General features: G+C 37.2%; 1 protein-coding gene across 1 annotated transcript in view; it reads right to left on the bottom strand.

The window, feature by feature from the left end:
* The window catches only part of CMTR1 (cap methyltransferase 1), a 42876-nt gene extending 33473 nt beyond the window's left edge, over nt 1-9403 (bottom strand). The window contains 2 exon segments of the mRNA XM_006907305.3: nt 7119-7256; nt 9216-9403. Coding sequence (XP_006907367.1) covers nt 7119-7251 — 133 coding nt within the window. The 5' untranslated portion in view covers nt 7252-7256; nt 9216-9403.
* Nucleotides 9404-24548: the final 15145 nt, after the last annotated feature.

Genomic DNA, 24548 nt, shown 5'->3' on the forward strand with positions numbered 1-24548 from the left:
TCTTTATAGATATATGAATCTCAAAGCTTGAAAGCTATGTCAACCCAATATAATTTTACTGTTTCTCCAACAAACCCACCCAAATCTGGAAATAGACTGTATCTCAAAAATTTCATTAACAATTTCTGTTTATTGCCATTGAAAATGGTATCAATTCCAAGTAAGGAGGAATGCAGAATAGGACATGGTGGTGTCCAATCTGATCCCAAGGCTTGAGAAGTTATATAGTAGTGATCAACAGTATACACATCTCATTAATAAGTTATTGTGCTTATTTAAGAATACAATAAAAAACTTTTTTTTCAATTTATGCATATTGTTCTTTCAAACGTCTATTAGTTGTTAGGATATAAATGCTTACTATTTAGACCTGAATACTTAATAAACTGAACTGTTTCATTTGGCCTTGGGGCATGGTGAAGAAAGTTAGGATGGCACTCAAGGTCAAAGACGCAAGAAAACTTGGGAACCTCTGTTCGATGCACTGAAATGGAAAGATCACCCAGACACATTGACAAATTAATAGAAGAGCTAGACCATGTGCATGAGCATGGCATCCTAACTCCTGTAAAGAGGAAAAATAAGGAATATATATTGTTATATTTTATAATTGCAAAAGGAGCTTTCAGAAGGGAAAACATACAAGAAGACCAATAAAAGTGATTATCCACACATTACCCAGCACGGAGACAGAATAACAAAATGATTACTTGGAACAAGTAAAAGTGAAAGAAATGACACTTTCTTTACATTTTTATATCACTGGAGTTAATACTGGCTATCTTTTTATTTCTTTATTTATGAACCATGTAAACATATTATCTATTAATATTTTTAAAAATATTGAAAAAAAAAAAGACTGACTGCAATGTGGCACAATTCCTTTAAAAGGAAAAGAAGAATTGAGAAGAGATGCTGAGTCAAAGCTTGGGAGGTACTGAGAAAAAGTGCAGAGGGTAGTCACGTAAAACAATTCGTCATCTACCCAGATGGTCACTATTCGGGCATTCATAATTTGAGGACTAGGATTACATCATATTCTACAGCCTATCTGCACTGATCCACAAGAACACAAACTCGTTAAAGGTTGACATTCAAGAGCAAAGCCTTGGCTAACACCCCAGGCCTGATTCTCCCTTCCACTATGCTCCAACAGCACCACTATTCATACCCTAAGCACAGCACTCATCACACTGCCTGAAAACCAGTTACCGTCACATGCCACCCCACAGGAGTGGGTCACTCCTGGAGATCAGGAACTGGGTCACAGCCAACTTTCTATCTCCCACACCTGAACCGAGGCTTTCCATTTAACAGAAATCAAGTGCTCACTGTCGTGAATTTAAAGGACTCTCACCCAGTTGTCATTTTTGCTAAGCACTGAGTGTATAGCTCAAGATACTTCCCTTGAACTCATACAAGTAGTGGAGGTTCAGCCCTCAGAAGTATAAGGATATATGTCATTATACATTTATTCAAACCCATAGAGTATACAACCCCACGAGTTAACCATTATGTAAACTATGGACTCTTGGCGATAATGATGTGTCATCAATTTTAACAAATGTACCACTCTGTGGAGGTATGTTCATTATGTGCTGTGCATATGAACCTAAAACCACTTTAAAAAAAAATAAAGTCTTTAAAAAAGTTTTTTTTAAAGGTAAAATAACAACAAAAAGTTTAAGCATGAGGATGGAACACCTATATCTCAGAAGAGAACTGAGTCCTCCTTAGACTATTATTTAGCAGTTCCCACCTCAAAAGGCTGAAATAGGGCATCTGTCAGAATCCAAATATCAATATTGTTTAACAGATCAGACGACAACTTTGGTTCAGGACTTGCTGTATAAAAGGCCCATGCTACATACAATGAGGTACTATCCAAAAGTAACAATCCTGCCCTCAGACAGCTTAAAAATCTAGTAGCTTATATAAATATGCACTTTTTAAAGGATATAACATTTTGCAAAAGAAAGAACACACTGGTGACCATGTGTGAAAAAAATTAGAATAATCTTAAAACCAAAATATCTGACCCCTAAACAGTTAGCAAGGAGAAATTTTGGTTGAGAGTGTCCATGCACGAGAGGCACCAAATCTGCCCCTTCCCTTTAAGGTGGCTAACCAATTCCCTCAATAAGGAGTCGGCTGGTTTACATGGACCAATGCAGCATAAGTCACAGAGTGCTAGAGTGCCACTCAGAAGGAAAGACCCAGAAGACTAACAGTGAGTAACCATGGAAACTGAGAGGCGAAGTGATACTTTGTTTTGCACTTTTCTGCATTTTCTATGTGAGAAATAATATATCAGTTTGAAAATTAGGGTAAAAAAATAAAACTATAGAGAAATAAAGTACCATTCCAAGCCATGGGAAGTTTGGTTCCTTTCCAGAAAAATCTTCAGAGGACAGCACATCTGAGGGAAAAGACCACCAAAGTGGCTGAAGACTAAGCCTGGGCCTTTCATCTATTATCCCCCATGTGGAGGAGAGAGATCTGCTTTGCAAAAGAGTGCTCACATGCTAAAGAACCACCTTTTCAAAGGTGCAGATTGTCTTCACTCAGTTACTTCCATGCCTTAAACCTGTACTGCTTAGTCCAGAAAGAGGTGATACTAGAAATGTGGGCAGCTCCCTGAGCACGGACTCAAAGTTTTCCTCAGGGCAGCCCAGGGATCCAGGGTCTTGATTAACCAGAAACTATAATGCTAAATCAGTTATTATTCCTTTCACTAGATATCTGGGGATTCATAGGTCTATCTATACAAAGGTTAGGAAAACTTCGAATCCTTCTCTATTGAGTGCGCACTTGGTCCAACTCTAGGGAACTGCCAGGCAGTTAGGGTTTGCTTGAAGACCCATTAATGGGCACCCATCTATGGTATATCATTCCTGAGATTGCACGGTTCCTGCCACCCTCAGATCTCAGAGAGAGATCTTCTGTCTTCATAACATTTTTGGAACAAAATGACAAAGAACCAAATTTGGGTGGAAGGTTCATCAGGCAAATCAGTGATGATTGGTGCAAAATTTCCAGACTCTGGCACAAAGATCTTTCTACTCCATTCCTCTTCCCTAGGTGTTACCTAATATACAGATATCCTATCCAGGTTCTGAGAGTGAGGCTGATGAGAGCTAAAATACCATCCTACTAGGCATTTCTTTGTAAAATCAAGAAGTATGCTAAATAAACACACAAGCCTTGTTTCTCTCTTTTATTTCATGTGGTATTTGAGGCCAATTCTTAGCCTGACATGATTTAAAACAAAGTTCCCCATATTAGCCCTGATGTCCACAAACTACAACAGCCACTCCTTTGGGGGCACTCTTTTCTGATGAAAAGGAGACAACTGTTGTGGCTGTAGCAGAAACTAAAGAGGTTTAACCACCCAAGACTGATAAGAGTTTAGCAAACATTGAATAGACAATCTTGTAATGAGGATATAAATTAATAGGAGTAATAAGGTCAGTCTATTAAAATCATTAGTTTCATTAAGAACTTGCCAAAGCTGGGTGGCAGTCCCATTTACCTCCCCAGAAGCTCCCCTTCTAAAACCTACCAGAGAACCTAAAACATTATTTAGAGTTTTCATTTAAGATTTCTTCTCTACCTGACCGAAGTCATTACTCTTAAGTCATTTTAAAAAAGAAAGTTTCACTTTATAGAAGAATCAGAGGTTTCCCACTATTGGCAAAATTTTTCACATGGCAATAAAAGAGTAGGGCAAACTTATGCCAAGATTAGAAATGACAGTCAAAACAAACACACAAGAGGGGCACATCCAACCACTAGTGGCCAAGGTGAGCAGTGCAAAGATACAGAATAAATTATGGATTTTAATAAACACGCGATCCTGCCTAACAGTTGCTGTGGAATACACTCATTCTTGTTTAAAGACTCAATTTCTTCCTACCAGATAAATAGTAACTCGTTAGAGCAATTTAAACAGATACCGATAAAGGAAGTTTTTGATTAAGGTCATGAATCTGGACTGACAGGAAAGCAATGGTGTTTCACAGAAACTAGACTATTTAGAGAAGAATTAAACATGGTAGAGGGGAAGGCACTCTTAGTGTGGTGCCGGTGAAGGACCCTGGCAACTGACACGCTGTGGGAAGGCCAGGAGTGCAAACTGGATGCACAGCTAAGGAGAAAAGGAAATTGTCTTAGGGTCTATACCAGCTTCCCTGTGAGAAACAACCAAAAAGAACAAAATGACCTTAATCTGTCTCTCTTTACTTCGAAAAGTTGTTATTTAATAGCAAATTTCCAAGAGTTTATTTAGGCTTGAAAATGTCTTCAAATTCCTCTTAAAATACTCAAAAGATCACATGATGCTACAGTGGCCATGACAAGAACACCCTTTTTCTTTTTTACTGTGGTCAGATGTCAGTCTCTGACGTGGCAATGCAGCTTACCTTGTCAATAATGTAAAATAAACTGATTAAACTAAACAGATCTATTGAGTCATCATCTAGCAAAGGAAGCACAAACAAGGCCCAGACAGAAATAGTAACTACTGTTTTTGTTTTTCTAATTGTACTCCCTAAAGACCATTTTTCAATCACCCATTTGAACAGTACGTCCAGGTAGAAGTGGCTGGAACAAAAGGCAACACACCTGCTTTAATGCCATGACTTGAACAGGAAAGCTGCATAGTGATCTCAGGGGATATGTGGTTTCCGGTGGGACAGTAAACTACAAGGAACATTTCACAGGGGGGCCTTAGAGGAATTGATACAGAACAGAGATGATATAAATGCTAAGCACTTAATGAAATGATCTTTTGTACACTGGAGGAGGGACAGGCAAAATGAAAGAAGTGAAGCATTTTAAGCTTCTCGGAAAAGATACTACTGTTGCTTTCTATCAATTTTATTCCGTAAATACTTACTGAGCATTTACTCCATACCAGGCATGGGGCTTGGGGGCCAGAGGGCACAGGGAGCAATCTTGCTGATGAAGACACCAGACTCTAGCTCTCAGAGTTTTTGTGTCATTGTGGAGCTGCCCCTTCCTAAAATAAGTTGACCCAGGGAAATCTAGCAATGTGTGCTTACCTCTGTCTCTTGATTCATTTTCTACAAATGAAAAGGACCAAAAGGCCTATTGCCAGCTGCATACAAGGTACTAGCTACATCTAAAATGTCCATGCTGTACACACAACAGCAACAGTCAATCCTGAGTCATATGGTGCTACTTCCAGAAAAGGTTAAAGCTATTTGGTACAAATAAAGGGAGTCTGTGAGAGAGAGGGAGATAATCTCAATTCACAGTCACATTTTTAAAAGCTTGAAATTTAAATCAGACTGATTCCCTTGATAAATCCTTAACCATATACACTTGCCTTCATCTACCTTGGAATTGTCCTCTCCTTACCTCAAAGAGATATTACTTGAGAGTAAATGCTCCCCAAGATCTGCTTGGAACTAGATATTGCCACTGCCTGAGTGTCATTTATTCCCCAAAACATGCTCTCCCTTTTTCCCTTGTAGATCCCTCTCTCCTAATACCCTAGACCTCTACCCAAAGAGACTCTACCTTCACCAAGCTGCTCAAATACCAGGTGAGAACCAAAACTCCCTTTCCTCAACAGTCTCTAGAACAAATGCACTCAATGTTTTTACCTTCCCATTTAGTAACCTCAGTTACATATAACCTTTTTCACCTACGCTAGAATTCACCATGACAACTTTAAAGGCATACATATGTCCACACATTAAGTTACAAATCTCTCATACAGACAGGACCACAACACTCCAAATGCTTCATTAGCTGTACCACCTGTCAAGCTTCTCCTCTCTGGACCAGCTTCTCAGTACAGCTGATGAGTAACTGCCCTTCAATTAGCCTACCACTTGTGAATAAACTGTATTTTCTACCACCCTCAAAGGATGCTTCACACCCTCTCAGTTACCAATCTGTTACCAAATTTCATTCCAATTTATCAGTGATCTGGCAGATGATCTAAAATGCAACACAGCTGGTGTACTGGGTTAGTGTTTCCCAAAAGGTCACGTCACCCAGCACCTGGGAGTGTCACATTTGGAAATAGGATCTTTGCAGATGTAATCAAATTACAATGAGGTCATACTGTGGGCCCTAATCCAATGACTGATATCCTTATAAGAAGAGGGAAATTTGAACATACACACAGAGGCAGAGACTGTAGTTATGTTACTATAAGCCAAGGAACACCAAGGACTGCCAGCAACCATCAAAAGCTAGAAGAAGCAAAAAAGGATTCTTCTCAAGAGACTTAGGAGGGAGCATGGTCTTGCTGACACCTGATTTCAGACAGCTAGGCTCCAGAACTGTGGAGAATAAATTTCTATTGTTTTAAGCCACCCAGTTTGTGGTATTTGTTACAGCAGGCCTAAGAAATTAATTCAATCGGCAAGTCAAGGTAAATGCAAACGAGCTACTTCTAATCGCTTGGCATTTAAGAGGCAAGCTCAAATCTGTGGAAGCTATTAATGTCCATAACCCTAAAAAGCAGGCAAAGCAAAATGCTACTTTCAACCAGATCAGTGAAATCCTTTGAGCTTAATGTAAACAGTGAACACGGGAATGTTCCAATACATTTGGGTGTTTCTGGTCACAACTGCTAAGGGGAACTGCAAAAACCTGAGGGGAATTAGGCCAGATTACTGCAACAAAGATCCTCAGGATCATTAACAACTATAGGACACTCAATGCTCACCAATACAGGCATATCTCGTTTTATTGCACCTCACTTTATTGCACTTTACAGATGTTGCATTTTTTACAAATTGAAGGCAAGACCCTGCACCTGCAAAATGATTACGACTCACTTTATTGCAGTAGTCTGGTATGCCTGTACTTCCAACTGGTTTATGGCAGCAAAAGAGTGCCACCTACTGAAGGACCAGCAACAGAACTAAGGCACAGCTAATGCTATAAAAATTCCAATTTTTATTTAAAACAAACTCCCCAATCCTATTAGGATAATAGCAGAAGAGAAGAGAGTCTACAGCCAACATGTCTCTGTAGATATTTCCTCAAGAGGCATGAACTGTATTTCGCCCAATTCAGGCTCCAGGGATTCAAATAATTAGATAACCACTGGCCTCAGACCACACAGTCAAGCATACCTTTTGCTGCATGATTGACAGTGGAGGGAGGTTCATCATCAGACGTAGAGCTGAGGCTCAGGGCAAGCTCTGCAACTCTCTTCTTCTGTTTCTTGATAGGGGCAGTGCATTCTGGATCATTTCTCCTCTTCATTGTTACTGCAACCATAAATCCAGTCAATTGGCTACCCAATGTCAGAGCCACTAGAATCAGAGCAGGGATTCCTAAGCATAAATCATAAATGGGATGGGATATGGCAACTTCAAACAACTTCCAATGCCAGCACTCAACTGAATAGCCTCTTCCTCAAAATAAGGTCCAATAAGGATGCTAGCCAAGCTCTGGGTTTCAATAATAGCTGTTTTACTGGAAAACGTGGTACTCATGGATCCAGAGGCCTCTGGGCCATTGGTGTCAGATACCAAAAAGTCATGGATCAACTCCACAAGCCACAGGGGAAAAAAGGCCTTGAGTACTTATTATTCCATACTTTTGATGCAATGCTGGCCATGTGTGACAATGTACACAGGAAATTTATTATGAAACTTAATGAATGTTAACTAATATTTCCAAGGTGAAGGGATCACCCCAGAATAATTGTTCCATTACTGTTATTATTTTACCAGGACAATTAAGAAGAAATTACATATGATACAAATACTGGTTTTTGGTTTACTTCAGGATATTTGAAAACATGAAAGAATTGAGAAAATTTTTAACCAGAGTAAGGAATGGAGGCAGTGGTTGACCTAGGACCAAGGAAATAAAAGAGTCGGAAAGTTATTGGGACTGGAGGTAGCCATAGCATAGGACTCAGGTACAAAAACAATAATTTTAAGAACAGGAATCCACCTCTGCCAAAACAAACAAACAAACAAACAGGCAGGCACCATGTTACCATCATCCATGTCCATGGGTAGGTACATGAGAGGTAAACATAAGAAAAAAAAAATGAGATGGAATGAAGAGATTATGAGATCTTGGAATCTTAAGACATGATCAAGTTTAAGAGCAAGCAACAGCAGTAGTGAATACAGTGTGGTTTACTGATTGGCCGTAAGGAAAGAAAAAGAACTCAAAACATAAGAGCAAACAGCTGGATGACTAGCTAGGTTGCAATTCTTGAGAAAGGGGAGGTGCAGGGGTACAAAGACAAGCTTAACAGTATGGGTTACAGCAACAAGAGAGCAATAAAATCCAAAGATACCACTTATTTCGTCAACGTCGCAAAACCTTGAGTCACATTTCACTTTTCTCCAGTTCAAGGTAAGCTAGTCAACTCAATTTACAATCTCATCCTTCCTAAGGAGGTAGCCTCTAACTAGGCCCAGACAGGGGTTTATCCTGGGGCAACAGTTAGAACAGAAGTCATTGAACAAACAGAAAGAGCAAGCTGAGCCACATTTCACTTTAAACCTCCAGTCTTAAATCCCAAGAAAAGTCTATAACAAAAGCAAAAAGGCCCTTTTGTTCTTAGCAACTCTGGGGGTGACTGAAAGCAGGGGAAACTCAATGAGAGCAGTGTTGAGGTGGATGCAAAAAAGGCAAGGGAATGCTTATGTGAAAAGCAGGATATGCTGATAATCCTCTGCAAACCACCTTAGATTTGAGCCTTCCAAATCATCTAATGCGACCCTCTCATTTTCCATTGGAAAAAACTGAGGCCCGAGAGGGGAAGGCCAAACAGCTAACTAGTGGCCAGGTTAAGTGACCTACACAGGCCAGAAGAATGTGCTCCAGCAGGGAACTTATAAGTAGAAGGAAGAAGGCCTAGGAAGGGGTTCAAATCCCAAATCCTCTCTCTAGTCTTCTCTCCCTGGGCCTCCGTTTCGCACTACCACCCCTATTCATAGATGGAAGAGAAGAGCTCCTATCTCCCCGAACCAATTTTTTCATTCGAAGATACGTGAGTGTGTGAATGTGTGCGCATAGACGTAGGTTAGCGGCAGCTCGGGCTCAGGGGAACTGAGGGAGTGGGGTGGGGGAAGGGAGGAAGGGAGAGAGGAGGCGGCGAGGGTCAAGACCGCGGGTGGGGGACCCAGGCGGCAGAGGAGGGGAGGATGCTGAGCCCGCGCGCCCGCCCGCTCGCTCCCCCCGGGCCACGCGTGGGCACTCACACTGAGGGGAGAGGGCAAGCTGCAAGGGAACGGAGAGAGGGGGTCAGACCACCACTGCCAGAGCCGCCGCCGCCGCCACCACCGGGTCTGGCCCTGCTGCTGCCAGAGCCTCCGGCTGCTCCCTCAGTTTCGTTTCCCAAGCCAGCCAGGGTCCGCCGGCCGCGCTGTCGCGCCCAGGTCCCGCCCTACGGACAGCGCAGCTTGATGACGTCACGAGGGAGCCAACTTCCTCCACCCGGCCTGGTCCTGGCCCCGGGGAAGACCTCTCGGGTTCTGGCTCGCCCCACCCCTCGACCTGGGCGGTCCAGGGCGCCTGCGCGGAAGAGCCAGTCGGGAAAGAATGCAAAAGCAAAAGCGGCCAACTCTCTTTTCTTTCGGCTCTGGGGTCGAAAAACAAATATAAAAATTAAAAGGGCCAGGTGCCGTCGCCAAACTTCATCTCGGTTAATCTCATTATTATCTTCATATTACAGATTAAGAACAAGTCTAAGGAGGTAGATGGTAAACTGGCTGAGGGCAGAAACCGAGTGTGCATGTTCACTGATAGACCCCAACATCCAGCACATAGTACCTCCTCAACAGATGTTGAGCGAAGGTCGGGAAGAAAGCATGAATACCGCCTTTGGCATCTTACTGTATGGACAGAGATGGTTTCCCATCCCAAACCACTCTTCTAATTTTCAGGCCAATATGGCCAAAAGTCTGCAAAACATCCTCAGTCACTTCGCACCCGAAATTCAAATCTAACCCTATTTTCTCCCGTAAGCATACTTTTTCCAGTGAATGGCACCACCGTTCATTCTGTTGGTCCATCCTCCTCATCCTCCAGAGCCTCCAATGTACACTTCATTGAGTTTACTTCCTAATTATTTCTCAAATCTATTCATTCTTCTCCATCTCCATTGCCACTACTCATACACTCATTCTCTCACCAGGATTTCTCCGATAGTCTCCAAATCATTGTGCCTGTCTCCAGTCATGCTCACTCTAGTGTATTCTTCATAAAACCAAAGTGATTTATTTTTTTTTTCTGATCATGTCGCAACCTATCAATGATTAAAACCCACCAATGGCTTCCCACTTCTCTTAGGATGAAGCAAATGTCGTTAAGATGGATACAAGACCCTTCAGTCTGACCCCTTTTGCAGTAGTGCCTTATGCTACTACTGTTCCCTTCTCCTCATATTAGTTTTCTCTCAGTTTCTCAACCAGGCCATATCTCTTAAGGGTTCATTCTCCTGCCTGGATCCTCCTCCCCTGTCTTTGCTTGGCCAATGTCTACAAAAATCCCTGAGGTCTCACTTTCATGTTCTTATATCTGGAAATCTTTCCTGATCCCACAACTCTGGGTTGGGAGTCCCACCTTTGAGCACTCCATCCTTCCACTATCAAAGCACTTACCACAGTATTGTGTAATGACCTGGTGACTCATCTGCCTCCCCTACTCAGTTGTAAACTGCACACAGGAAAGGTTATATCTGTGTGTCCGTATTAAATCTTGAATACAGTGTCTGATAGCAGGTGCTCAATAGACATTTACTGATTCTGTGAAAGTAGGGAAGATGAATGAAGGTTAAGAGATGGGCCCAAGGTCACAGAGCTAAGTAGCAAATGAGCATTTAAACCCAGTTCTAAGGCTGTCTTTCTACCTCACCAGGGATTCTTCACATGTATTGTGCTTGGACACCTTTGGTAATTTTATAAAGCTTATGGGCCCATTCTCAAAATAATAATTTGAAGAGCATAAAGTAAAATGTATAAGATGACAAAGGAAATTAATTATATATAACATATCTAATATATTTTGTGATTTTTAAAAAACTTTAATGTAAAACATTAAAAATGAGGAAATACATTTAAAAGGTAGAAAAGTTAAAGTTTATTTTTTAATATATATGCACGAATCTAATGAATAGTGCTATAAAAACCAGATAACTACATAGCGGAAAGATAAATCTCGATTTCTACCTTACACTGTATGTAAAATTAAATAAAAATGGATCAGAGCTAAAAATAAGCTAAAATTATAAAGCTCATAAAATAAAACATAGGTGACTACAGTTAACAATACTGTATTGTATGTTTGAAAGTTTCTAAGAGAGTAGATCTTAAAGGTTCTCATCACAAGAAAAAAAATATGTAACTATGTGAGGTGATGGATGTTAATCAAGTTTATTGTTAATCACTTCCCAATAAATATATCAAATCATTATGTTGTACACTTTAAACTAATACAATATTATATATCAATTACATCTCGATAAAACAGGAAAAAAAGAAGTTAAAGAGAGAACATAGGAGAATATCTTTGCAGACTTGGAATAGACAAAGTTTTTTTGCACAGGACCCAGAGAGCATTAATCGGAAGAAAAAATTGATAAAACAGACTTCATCAAAATAAAAGGCTTCTGTTCATCAAAGACACCTTTAAGAAATTGAATAGGCAAGCCACAGACAAAGAGAAAACATTCACAATACATTCTTTTGATAAATGACTTATACCCAAATATATACATAATACACAATGATAAAAGGAAGAACAGAAGATTCCAATTCCTGTCAAAATGGAGAAAACACGTTCCATCCCATTTCTCCCATTGAATGCAATTTAAAACCTAGGCAGAATGCATAGAACACCTAGGCGAGGATTTCAGAAAGTAAATAGTAGCAGGATTATTGGGGAAGAAAACCAGAAGTCAAACAATCGTCAAATCAGGAGTGAGTTTTTCAATTTCTCCACTCTGGTATCTCCCGGCCTAGACTGAAAGGCAGTTTGAAACCTGAAACTGTGTCACAGGTGCAGAGAGAAAGCTCCAAAAGAAGCCATACACTTGTCATCCAAGAAAGAAGAAAGAAGTATCCATGGATCAGAGAAAGTGGGGGAAAATCTCATGGGTGTTTTTTGTTTTGTTTCTCTGATTCACTTTCACCCCAGTCTTCAGGCAGTCACAAGGTGACAGTTACAGCAAATCTCACAGCCCATTAGAACCACAGCCAATAGAAGGTAAGGAAGAATTTGTGGCTTAGACCTAACTGGGTCAATTCTCTGTTAAAATAAACAAACAAACAAACAAAGCCCACCAAAAAAATCAACATTCTCCATAGAATTTAATTAAGACCTAGAGTCACAACGCATTATATCCAAAATGTCCAAGATAAAATCAAAAATTAATATACAAAGAACCGGGAAATGCTTAATGGGTTTTTTTTTTAATTTTTCAATTACACTTGACGTTCAATAGTATATTAGTTTCAGGTGTACAGCATAATGATTAGACATTTACATAACTTATGAAGTGATCTCTCCAATAAGTAGTACTCACCAAACACCAGATATAGTTATTACATTATTGTTGACTATATTTCTAAGCTCTACTTTACATCCCTGGGACTATTTTGTAACCGCCAATTTATTTCTTAATCCCTTTTTTAAGGTAAAAGAAAATCAATAGACTCTAACCTCATGATGACACATAGATTGGAATTATCAAAGGGTTATTTTTGTTTGTTTTATTAAGACTTTATTTTTTAGAGTAGTTTAAGGTTCACAACAAAATTTAAGGGAAGATACAGAGATTTCATATGTACCCTCTGCCCCACATGTGTACAGCCTCCCCATTATCAACAACCTCCATCACAATGGTACATTTGTTACAACTGATAAACCAAATTGACATATTATTATCACTCAAAGTACATTATAATTGACTCTTGTACATTCAATGGGTTTGGATAAATGTATAATCATATGTATCCACCACTGTAGTTTTATAAAAATCCTCTGTGCTTTGCCCATTCATCTATTTCCACTCCCAATCCCTGGTGATCTTTTTACTGTCTCTACAGTTGTTCCTTTTCCAGAATGTCATGCAGTTGGAATCACACAGTAGGTAGCCTTTTCAGGTTAGCTTCTTTCACTTAGTAATATATATTTAAGGTTCCTCTATGTCTTTTCATGGCTTGCTAACACATTTCTTTTTAGCACTGAATAATATTCTACTGAATATATCACAGTTTCTTTATCCATTCACCTACTGAAGGACATCTTGGTTGCTCCTAAGTTTGGCAGTTGTGAATAAAGTTGCTATAAACATCCACGTGCAGGTTTTGTGTGGACATAAGTTTTCAATTCTTTTGGGTAAATATCAAAGAGTACAGCTACTGAATAGTATGGTAAAAGCATGTTTGTTTTTATAGAAACTGCTAAACTGTTTTCCAAAGTGGCTGTACCATCTTGCATTTCCACTAGCGACATATGAGTTCCTGTTGTTTCGCATCAATGTCAGCCCTTAGTGTTGTCGATATTTTGGATTTTGGCCATTCTATTAGGTGTGTAGTGGTATGTCGTTGTTGTTTTAATTTGCATTTCCCTGATGACATATGCTATGAAGCATCTTTTCATATTTGGTAAGGTGTCTGTTAAGGTTTTTGGCCCATTTTAAAATTGTATTGTTATTTTATTGTTAAGTTCTAGGAGCTTTTTATAGATTTTGGACACAAGTCATTTATGAGATGTGTCATTTGCAAATATTTTCTTCCAGCCTTTGACTTGTCTTCTTATCCTATTGACATTGTCTTTCACAGAGAGGTTTTTAATTTTAATGACATCTAGCATATAAATTATTTTTTTCATGGACTATGCCTTTGGTGTTCTATGTAAAAAGTCATCACCATACCCAAGATCATCTAGATTTTCTTCCATGTTCTCTTCTAGGAGTTTTAAAGTTTTGTGTTTTATATTTAGTTCTGTTATCCACTTTTATGAAGGATGAGTAAAATTTTGTATAAGGTCTGTGTCTAGATTAATTTTTTGAATGTGGATATCCAGTTATTCTAGCACCACTTGTTGAAAAGATTATCTTGGGGGGGGGATGGGGTAAAAAGGGTCAAATATATAAAATTAGAAGTTATGTAAATTACATCAGGTGAATAAAAAAATAAAGAAAAAACAAGAAAAGACTATCTTTGTTCCATTATATTGCTTTTGCTTCTTTGTCAAAGATCAGCTGACAATATTTAGGACAGTCTATTTCTGGGCTCTCTATTCTGTTCCTTTGATATATTTGTCTATTCATATGACAATACCACACTGTCTTGACTACTATAGCTTTATGGTAAGTCTTAAAGTCAGGTAGTATCAGTCTACCAACTTTGGTTTTTGTCCTTCAATAATGTGCTGGTTATTCTGGGTCTTTTGTTTCTCCATATTAACTTAGAATCATTTTGACTATATCCACAAAATAACTTGCTGGGATATTGATTGGGATTGCATTGAACCTATAGATGAAGTTGGGAAGAACTGACATCTTGACAATATTGAGTCTTTCTCTCCATGAATATGGAATGTCTCTCCATTTTTTTATTTCTTATTTGATTTTATTTATCAGAGTTTTATAATTTTCCTCATGTAGACCTTGTATGTACTTTGTTAAATTTATACCTAAATATTTCATTTATGAGTGCTAATGTAAATAGTATTGTTTTTCATTTCAAACTCCACTTGTTCACTGCTGGTATATAGGAAAGTGATTGACTTTTGTATATGAACCTTGTATCCTGCACGAGAAAAAGGTTTTGATAACAGCTATTATGAAACAAAAACAAGTACAAAGTGAAGTAGCCCAATTTTTAAATGGGCAAAAGACTTGAATAGGCCTTTCTCCAAAGAAGATACACAAATGGCCAATAAGCCATTTGGACATATGCTGAACATCACGAATTATTAGAGAAACGCAAATCCAAACTACAATAAGATATCACATTATACCCATTAGAATGGCCACTATAAAAACAAACAAACAAACAAAAACAGAAAATAACAAGTGTTGGTAAGGCTGTAGAGAAATTGGAACCCTGGTGCACTGTTGATGGGAATGTAAATTGTGCAGCCACTATAGAAAACAGTATAAAGTTTCCTCAAAAAGTCAAAAAAAAATTTTTTTCATATGATCCAGCAATTTCACTTCTGGGTATATATTTAAAAGAATTGAATGCTAGACCTTAAAGAGATATTTACACACCCATTTTCAATACAGCATTACTCACAATAGCTAAAAGGTAGAAGCAATCCAAGTGTCTATCAATGAATGAATGTATAAACAAACAAAATATTATATACGTATATATGAGTATTATTCAGCCTTAAAGAAGAAGGAAGTCAACTTCTTCTCCATTTACACCAGTTTTATTCAACACGGTACTAAAAGTCCTAGCCACTGCAATCAGATCAGACAAGAAAGAGAAATAAAATGCATCTGAATTGGAAAAAAAGAAGTAAAATTGTCATTATTTGCAGATGACATGATACTATATATAGAGAATTCCAAAGATTCTACAAAAGAAATGTTAGAACTGATAAATGAATTCAGTAAAATAGCAGGATACAAAATTAATGTTCAGAAATAGGTTGCATTTTTATACACCAATGATGAACTATCAGACAGAAAAATTAAGAAAACAATCTCATTAACAATTGTATCAAAAACAATAAAATACTAAGCAATAAATTTAATCAAGGAGGTAAGAGACCTGTACTCAGAAAATTATAAGTCATTGAAAAAAGAAATTGAAGAAGGTACAAATTTATGGAAGCATAAACCGTGCTCATGGATAGGAAGAATCAACAACATTAAAATGTCCATAGTACTCAAAGAAATCTATAGATTCAATGCAATCCCTATCAAAATGCTAATGGCATTTTCCAGAGACTAGACCAAATAATCCAAAAATTTATATGGAACCATAAAAGGTCCCGAATACCATGGCAATCTTGAGAAAGAAGAATAAAATTGGAAGTATCACACTACCTGATATCAAACTATACTACAAAGCTGTAGTAAATCAAAACAGCATGGTACTGGCATAAAAACAGATACATAGATCAATGGAACAGAATATAAATCCATGCTTATATGCTCATTTGACATATAACAAAGGGGGTAAGACTATACAATGGGATAAAGACAGTCTCTTCAATAAATGGTGTTGGGAAAACTAAACAGATATATGCAAAAAAAAGGAAACTGGATCTGCTTCTTACATCATATACAAGAATAAACTCGAAATGGCTTAAAGACTTAAGTGTAAGACCCAAAACCATAAAAGCCCTAGAAGAAAATATAAGCAGCAAACTCTCTGACATTGCTTTTAGTAATTTTTTTATCTAATATATCTCCTTGGGCAAGAGAAACAAAAGAAAAATAAATAAATGGGACTATATCAAATTAAAAAGTTTTTCACAGCAAAGGAAACCATCAACAAAATGAAAAGATGATCTACTAAATGGGAGAAGATTTTTGCTTATGACACATCTGATAAGATGTTAATATCCAAAATTTGTAGAGAATTCATACAACTCAAAACCAAAATAACAAACAATCCATTTTAAAAATGGGCAGAACATTTGAATAGATATTTCTCCAAAGAGGAAATATAGATGGACAACAGATATATGAAAAGATGCTCAAGGTCACTAATCATCAGAGAAATGCAAATTAAAACCACAATGAGCTATCACCTCACACCTGTCAGAATGGCTATCATCAATAAATCAAAAAACAAGTGTTAGCAAGGATGTAGAGAATAGGGAACCCTTATACACTGTTAGTGAGATTGCAAATTGGTACAGTCAGTATGAAAACAGTTTGGAGTTTCCTCAAAAAATTAAAAATAGAAGTACTTTTCAACTCAGCAATTGCACTTCTGGATATTTATCCAAAGAAAACCAAAACACTAATCTGTAAAGATGTGTGCACCCCTATGTCCATTGCAGTTGTATTTACAACAGCCAAGATATGGAAGCAAGTTAAGTGCCTATCAATAGACAGTTGGATAAATAAACTATGGTACATAAATACAATGAAATATTACTCAGCCATAAAAAATGAAATCTTACCATTTGCAATGATATGGATGGACCTAGAAGGTATTATGCTGAGTGAAATAAGTCAGAGAGATAAAAAACAAATACCATATGATTTCATTTATACACAGAATCTAAGGAACAAAATAAATGAACAAACAAAACAAAGACTCAAAGATACAGAAAACAAACTGGTGGTTACCAGGTGGGAGGGAGTTGGGGAGCTGGGTGAAAACGGTGAAGGGTAAGAAGTACAAATTAGTAGTCACAAAACAGTCACGGGGATGGGGAGTACAGCATAGGGAATATAGTCAATAATAGTGTAACAACTATGTATAGTGCCGGGTGAGTACTAGAGTAATCAGGAGGACAACTTCATAAATTATATAAATGTATAAACATTGTGCTGTATACATGAAAATAATATAATTTTTTTTAAAAAAGAAGGAACTCCTGTTGCATTATAACATGGAAGAACATTATGCTAAGTGAAATAAGCCAGTCATAAAAAGATGAATACTATCTCATTCCACTTATATGAAGTATATATATTAGTCAAATTCATAGTAACAGAAAGTAGAATTAAATTTTCCAAGGACTGAAGGGAGGGGGAAATGGGGAGTTATTGTTCAATAGGCATAGAGTTTCAGCTTTGCAAGATGAAATGTTTCTAAAGATCTGTTATGCAACAATATGAATATAATTAACACTACTGAACTATACACTTTAAAATGGTTAAGAATGGTAAATTTTATGTTATCTGTTTTTTTCCCCCCCTCTTTAATTCCACTTCCACCCCTGACCTACGGATGTTGCCTTCTCCCCTTAAGAACTGGATCTCTGAAGGAGGGGCATCTCCTCCCACACGCATGTGGTGTGCACCCAGGGGTGCCGGGGCCAGGGGCCAGGCGCCCCTGGCTCACTCGGGGGGCCCCCGGCACACCTGGGGGGCCTGGAGCATCCGGGACATGGTCTGTGGCTCCACTTGGGGTGCAAACCCAGGACCTTCTGCGTGTAAAGCAGATGTGCTAACCACTACCCTATGGAGCCAGCCTCTGTTATCTGTTTTTTTACAATAGAAGAAAACCCAGCTATTATAATTATGATCCAAGAAAGAGTGAAGACTCTTAAAATGAATGGAAAGACAATAAGTATCATCTAAGAAAGGAAAAATATATAAAAAGAACCAAATGGGAATTTTAGAATTGAAAACATAGTTACCAAAAAAAAATTTCACTCGGTGGGCTTAAGAGCAGAATGGAGATAACAGAAGGAGAATCACTGAACTTGAAGATAGATCAATGGAAAGTATCAAATATGTACAGGAAAGTAAAAATGAAGGGGGAAATTTGAACAGAGCTTCAAGGACCTGTGGGAAAATACCTAAAAATCTAACACTAATGTCATCAGAGTTTATAAAAGAAATGGAGAAAGAAAAAATATTTGATGTGGATAAAATATTTGAAAAAATAATGGTTGAAAACTTCCAAAAGTTGGAAAAAGACAGAAACTTACAAATTCAAGGAGCTCAGCAATCTCTAAACAGGAAAAACTCAAGGAATATATTCCCAAACTTAAAATAACCAAACCGCTAAAAACTAAAGTTAAAAAAAAAATCTTGAAAAGAGCCAAATAGGAAAAAAACACAGGCATCCCGTATAGGGAAACAATGTCTGGATCTCACATCAGAAATGTCAAGAATGAAGGAAGAATAGCAATGGTTAATATCTAGGTAAATATAATAGACTATTTTTCTTTTCTTAAGTTCTTTAAAATTTACATGACAGCTGAAAGCAAAAAAAAATTGTCTGATGGAGTTTTCAAAGTATATGGATAAACTGTATATGACAATTACAACAAATGGGATAGGGCAAAAGAAACTATAAGGTGTTAAGGTTTCTACATTCCACTTAAAGTAGTAAGATATTAATTCTAAATAGACTGTGAAAAGTTAAATATGTATATAGGCCTACCTTGTTTTATTGTACTTTGCTTTATTGCATTTCACAGATGCTGCGTTTTTTACAAAGTGAAGGTAAGATCTTCCACCAGCAAAAAGATTATGACTCACTTTATTGTGGTGTTCTGGAACCAAACCCACAAGATCTCTGAAGTATGCCTGTATTGTAATTCCTAGAGAAACCTTTTTAAAAGATTTAGGAATCCAACTTCTGGAATGTCAGAGTAAAAACCTCTGAAATACAATCCTCCATAAAAGCAATGAAAATATAGGCAAAATTATCTAAATCAACTTTTTTATAACTCTGAAAGTAAACCAAAGACTTGCAATAATCCAAAGAATGTTTCTTCAAGAAAAATGGCCTCAATAAAAATAATGAGCTTTGTGGTATTTAACTTGCCCCAATCCTCTCTCTTTATTGCCAGCTCTGTAGTAGACTTGAAAACCAACAACCTTGCAATTATGGTAGCTATAAAAACCAGTAGCCGGGCAGCCACAAAAAAGGACAAAACAGGCTTGCAGCTCCTTCTCCACAAGAAATGTCATTATTCGACTTGTCTAGAAGCTCATCTGAAAAGCTCCATTCTCAGGGCTTGTCTTTATTTTACCTGTCTCAGTGGTCACTCTGTGCAAAGAGTGCTATTTAAAAGGCATTGTCAAAAATAATCAGTGGCAGTTGTTTAACAGTGCAGCTGCCTGAGGCAGCATTACCAACTGGAGCTAACAAAAACCTTAAAAGAAATATTCAGGAATGAGTTGCCCTTAGGGGGTCTCTGAAAATCCCCAGAATATTCCTAAGTATTTAGGAGCCCACATGAATGTGCAGAGCTATGCACATGCCCAAGAATGGCCAGAGAAGGCCCTAATCTCTAACCTCTGACTGACTTTCAGGCTCTATACAAGACAAAGACAGAGTCGTAAACTGCCTATCAGAACATTGAAGCCATGCTCCCAATACACAGACTCTTGACAAATGCTAGGAGCTTTATTGGTTCAAGTCATTTAAGGAGATCTGTCTAGTCATTAGCTGGTCATTAAGCTAACCAAGCAGAAACTTCAGTGGCCATGAATGACAAAGAATACAGACTTCGTATAATTGGTTCAGGAAAATTACTAAAAAAATCAACAAAAATAAACTATACTTAAAAAGAATGGGTATTCTGCTGTTGTTGCGGGTGAAGTGTTCAAAAGTGTCAGTTAGATCTATTTGGTTGATGTTGTTCAGTTTTTCTGTATCCTTGCTGATTTCTGTCTACTGTTCCACTAATTATTGAGGCAGAGTCTTATATCCATGGTTTCTATATTAGTTTAAATATTCCATTTTCTATACATAAAGAAATGATAAAGTATGTACCATCTATGTGGGGGTGGGGGAACAAGGGGAGCAGTAAATAGAAACTATGCCTGAGGAAGCCCAGAAGCTGAACCTAGTAGACAATGGTTTTAAATTAGCTATAATAATATGTTTAAAGAATTAAAGGAAATTATATCTAAAGAATTAAAAGAAGGTATGAAGACAATGTCTCACCAAATAGAGAACACCAATCAATAATAGAAATTATTTTCTAAAAGAATCAAAGAAATTCCGGACTTGAAAAATATAACTGACATGAAATTTTCACTATTGGGGCTTGCTATGCACTGAATTGTGTATCCCGCAAAATTCATGTGTTGAAGCCCTAACTCTTAATATGGTGGTATTTGTAATTAGGAGATAATTAAGGTTAAATGGGGGTCATAACAGATCCTCAATAAGATTAATAGCTGACTTTTCATCAGAAATCACAGAAGCCAGAGAGCAAAAGGATGACATATTCAAGAGCTGAAAAAAAACAAACCAACGAAAACGAACAAACAAACAAAAAACCTGTCAGCCAAAAATTCTATATCCAGCAAAACTATTTTTTGTGGGGGGGGTTCGGCGAAACACAACAAAAACAAACTTGTGGTGAGGTGGGGTATCTATAAAGGAGAAATTAAGAGTCCCAGATAAACAAAAATAAGAATTTGTCATTATCAGAACTGCCTTACAAGAAATAATGAAAGGAATCTTTCAGGCTGAAAGAAAGAACACTAGACAATAAATTGAATCCACACAAAGAAATATATAGCACCAGTAAATGTTCCCTCAAATCCATTTTGGGAGTGGGCAAATGAAAAATAGTAAAAAAATTATGTTCAGAGCTCTCTATCTTATATTGCCTTCCATACTCATCCCTGTCTCCTAATCAGAAAACCAAGTTGGAAGCAACTTAAGATGAATTTTTATTTCTTATCTAAAAAATAAATCATATGAATTTTTAAAACTATACAAAGAGATATAGTCAAAAACTCACTAGATAAAATGGAATATTTAAAAATACTATACAATCCAAAAAAAAAAGACAAGAAAGGAGAAACAGAGGTATTAAAAACAGAGAGAACAGAAAATAAATGACAGACATAAACCAAATATATCGATAACTGTGTTAAATATCAATGGTCTAAACACACCAATTAAAAGACAAAGATTGTTGGAAAGGATTTTTAAAAATCAGGAACTAACTATACGTTATCTGTAAAAACTCATGAAATATAATGTATGTCAGTTAAAATTAAAAATATTAAAAAATTATATACCAAGCAAACATTCATCCAAAGAAAGCCGGAAGATCTATAATAATATCAGCCAAAGCAGATGTCAGAGTGGGGAAAATTATCAGGGATAGAGACATTGCATAATGATAAAAGGATAAATTCACCAAGGAGACGTAACAATCCTAACTATGTATGTGCTTAACAACAGAACTTCAGAATAAAAGGGAAGACTGATAAAAATGAAAGGGAGAATGGACAATTCCACAAATATGATTGGAGAGTTCAAAACTCATCTCAGTAACCAGTGTAACAGGAGACAGAAATCAGCAAGGCTATGAAAAAGTTGAATAATATCATCAACCAACTGGATCTAATTGACACTATAGAACACTTTGCCAAACAACAGCAGAGTACACATTCTTTTCAAGTGCACATGTGCACCAAGATAGACCACAGCCAGGATCATAAAACAAACTTAACAAATTTAAAATAATTGAAATCATACAAAGTAAGTTTTCTGACAATACAGCATTAAAGTAGAAATCAATAAGAAAGATTACTAAAAAAAACTAAATACTTGGAAATTGTGTTTAATTAGATAAGTAATCCATAAGTTAAAAATAAATCTCAATGGAAATTAGAGAATATTTTTAAAAATATTAATGCACACTTTTTATTATATTAAAATCAAGCAATGATCTGACAATAAAAAGGCTGCTTATGGAATACTCTTAAGTTAAACTTTACTTACAGGATGTTAAATCCTTAGAACTAAGTTTTTCCTCAGAAAAAAGATTAATGAAAACATCATTTGCAAAAAATAAATCTCAATGGAAATTAGAGAACATTTTTAAAAATAATAATGCACACTTTTTATTATATTAAAATCAAACAATGATCTGACAATAAAAAGGCTGCTTATGGAATACTCTTAAGTTAAACTTTACTTACAGGATGTTAAATCCTTAGAACTAAGTTTTTCCTCAGAAAAAAGATTAATGAAAACATCATTTGCTTTTCAGACTTGATAGTTGCTGCTTCAAAAGGTAGTTTTACACGAACACTAAATTACAAAACAAACAAACAAACCCCTTTAGAACACTATGAATTGCTTTTATTTCAGTATGCATCCACATCTCAGCATTTGGTGGTCCTGAACAGAAAAGTGGAAAAACACAGCAATTTGCCAGGAAATCAAGCTCGCCAACTTCGGGGATCTGCCATGCGTACCAGGGATCTTAATCCCTGCTGAGAACTGTGAGAAACAACAACAACAAAAACAGAGTATGCACCAAATCTGAGACTATTTTTAACAAAATGAAAATGCAACATATCAAAATTTGTAGGATGCAGCTGTGTAATGCATTAAATGCTTCCATCAGAAAAGAAGAAAGGTCACAATTCAATAATCAAAGCTTCTATTTTAAGAAAATAGAAAAGGAAGAGCAAATAAGTAAGCAGAGGAAGGAAATAATAAAAATAAAAGCTCCAGTGATTACACATTGTATGAATCCACCTACATGTCCTTCTGGAAAAGACATAACTATAGGGACAAAGAATAGATTGATGATTGTTAGGAGTTAGGAATGGGGGAAGATTTGACCATAAGACAAAATGGGATCCATGAAGAATTGTTTAGGATAATGGAACTATTTTGTATCCTGATTGTGGTAGTGGTTACACATATCTAAATATGTGTTAAAACTTACAGAACTGTACACTAAAAGCCAATTTAACTATATGTTGTTAGTTATCAAGAACATGCAAATTAAACCACAATGAAATACCATTTCACACCCTCTAGAGTGGCTAAAATTAAAAATACAAGCAAAAATCAAATGTTGGCAGGGGTATGGAGCAACCAGAACTCTCATACATTGCTTAGAAATCAGTATGACAGTTTCTTATGAAGTTAAATGTACACCTTATAGAGGAAAGACTATGTCACGATGTGACCACTGCCTGAGAGCTGCCAGACCTGTCAGCTAGATCCAGGGCAGAACACAGATTGTTTCCCTAAATCTCCTAGAGACTGTCTGATTGACCTCTCTCCTATGCTCCACAGCATGCTGGTTTGCTAGTTTCTGGAAGAGATTGTTGCCCCACCCTGGGCAAGCATGGTTGGCATTTTCTCCTTATCTGGTGCAGATCATGCCCCAGTACCATTATCCACCCAGCCTTGTCTTATATAACCCCTTAGTGGCTGCCAAGTAGTATGAAGGATATCCATGGTGTCTCACTGCCTTCTGGGATACACCTTGTATGTAAGTTTGCTAATCAACACAATGTAATGATAGAGTTGTCAGCCTCTTCCTCTGGTTTCACAGCGCCCCCACCAATTTTTCCAACACACTTACTCTATAAATCGGCAATTTCGCCTCTATGTATTTACAAGAGAAATGAAAACATATGCATACAAAAGACTTGTACATGAATGCTCCATAGCAGCTTTATTCATAATCACCTCAAAAATATAATATTGTGCAAAAGAAGCCAGGCACAAAAGAGTATGTACTCTACATTCCATTTACATAAAGTTCAAGAAGAGTTGAATCTAATCTATGGGGATTTCAGAACAGTGGTTGGCTCTGGAAAAGAGGAATTGACTAAAAAATGTGTGAGGGAACTTTCTGGGGTGCTGGAAATGTTTTATATCTTGATTGATTTAGTGATTACACAGGTACATACATTGTCAAAACTCATGGAATTGTTTCAAAATTCATGGAACTGTTCACTTAACATCTGTGATTTTGTAACCTCGGAACCAGCTCAAAATGGTCCTATCCTGTTTAACGAGATGCTGAGTTCCTTTTCAGAGACAACAGACCAAAACTGCAAGTCATGCAGCAGAAGCATGCGCAGAGGAGAGAACTTTGACCTCCAGCTGCACTTGGAACGAAAGTTTTCACACAGACACACACACATACACACACAC

Source organism: Pteropus alecto, unplaced genomic scaffold (genome assembly GCF_000325575.1).
Source record: "Pteropus alecto unplaced genomic scaffold, ASM32557v1 scaffold202, whole genome shotgun sequence".
NCBI classification, from domain to species: domain Eukaryota; kingdom Metazoa; phylum Chordata; class Mammalia; order Chiroptera; family Pteropodidae; genus Pteropus; species Pteropus alecto.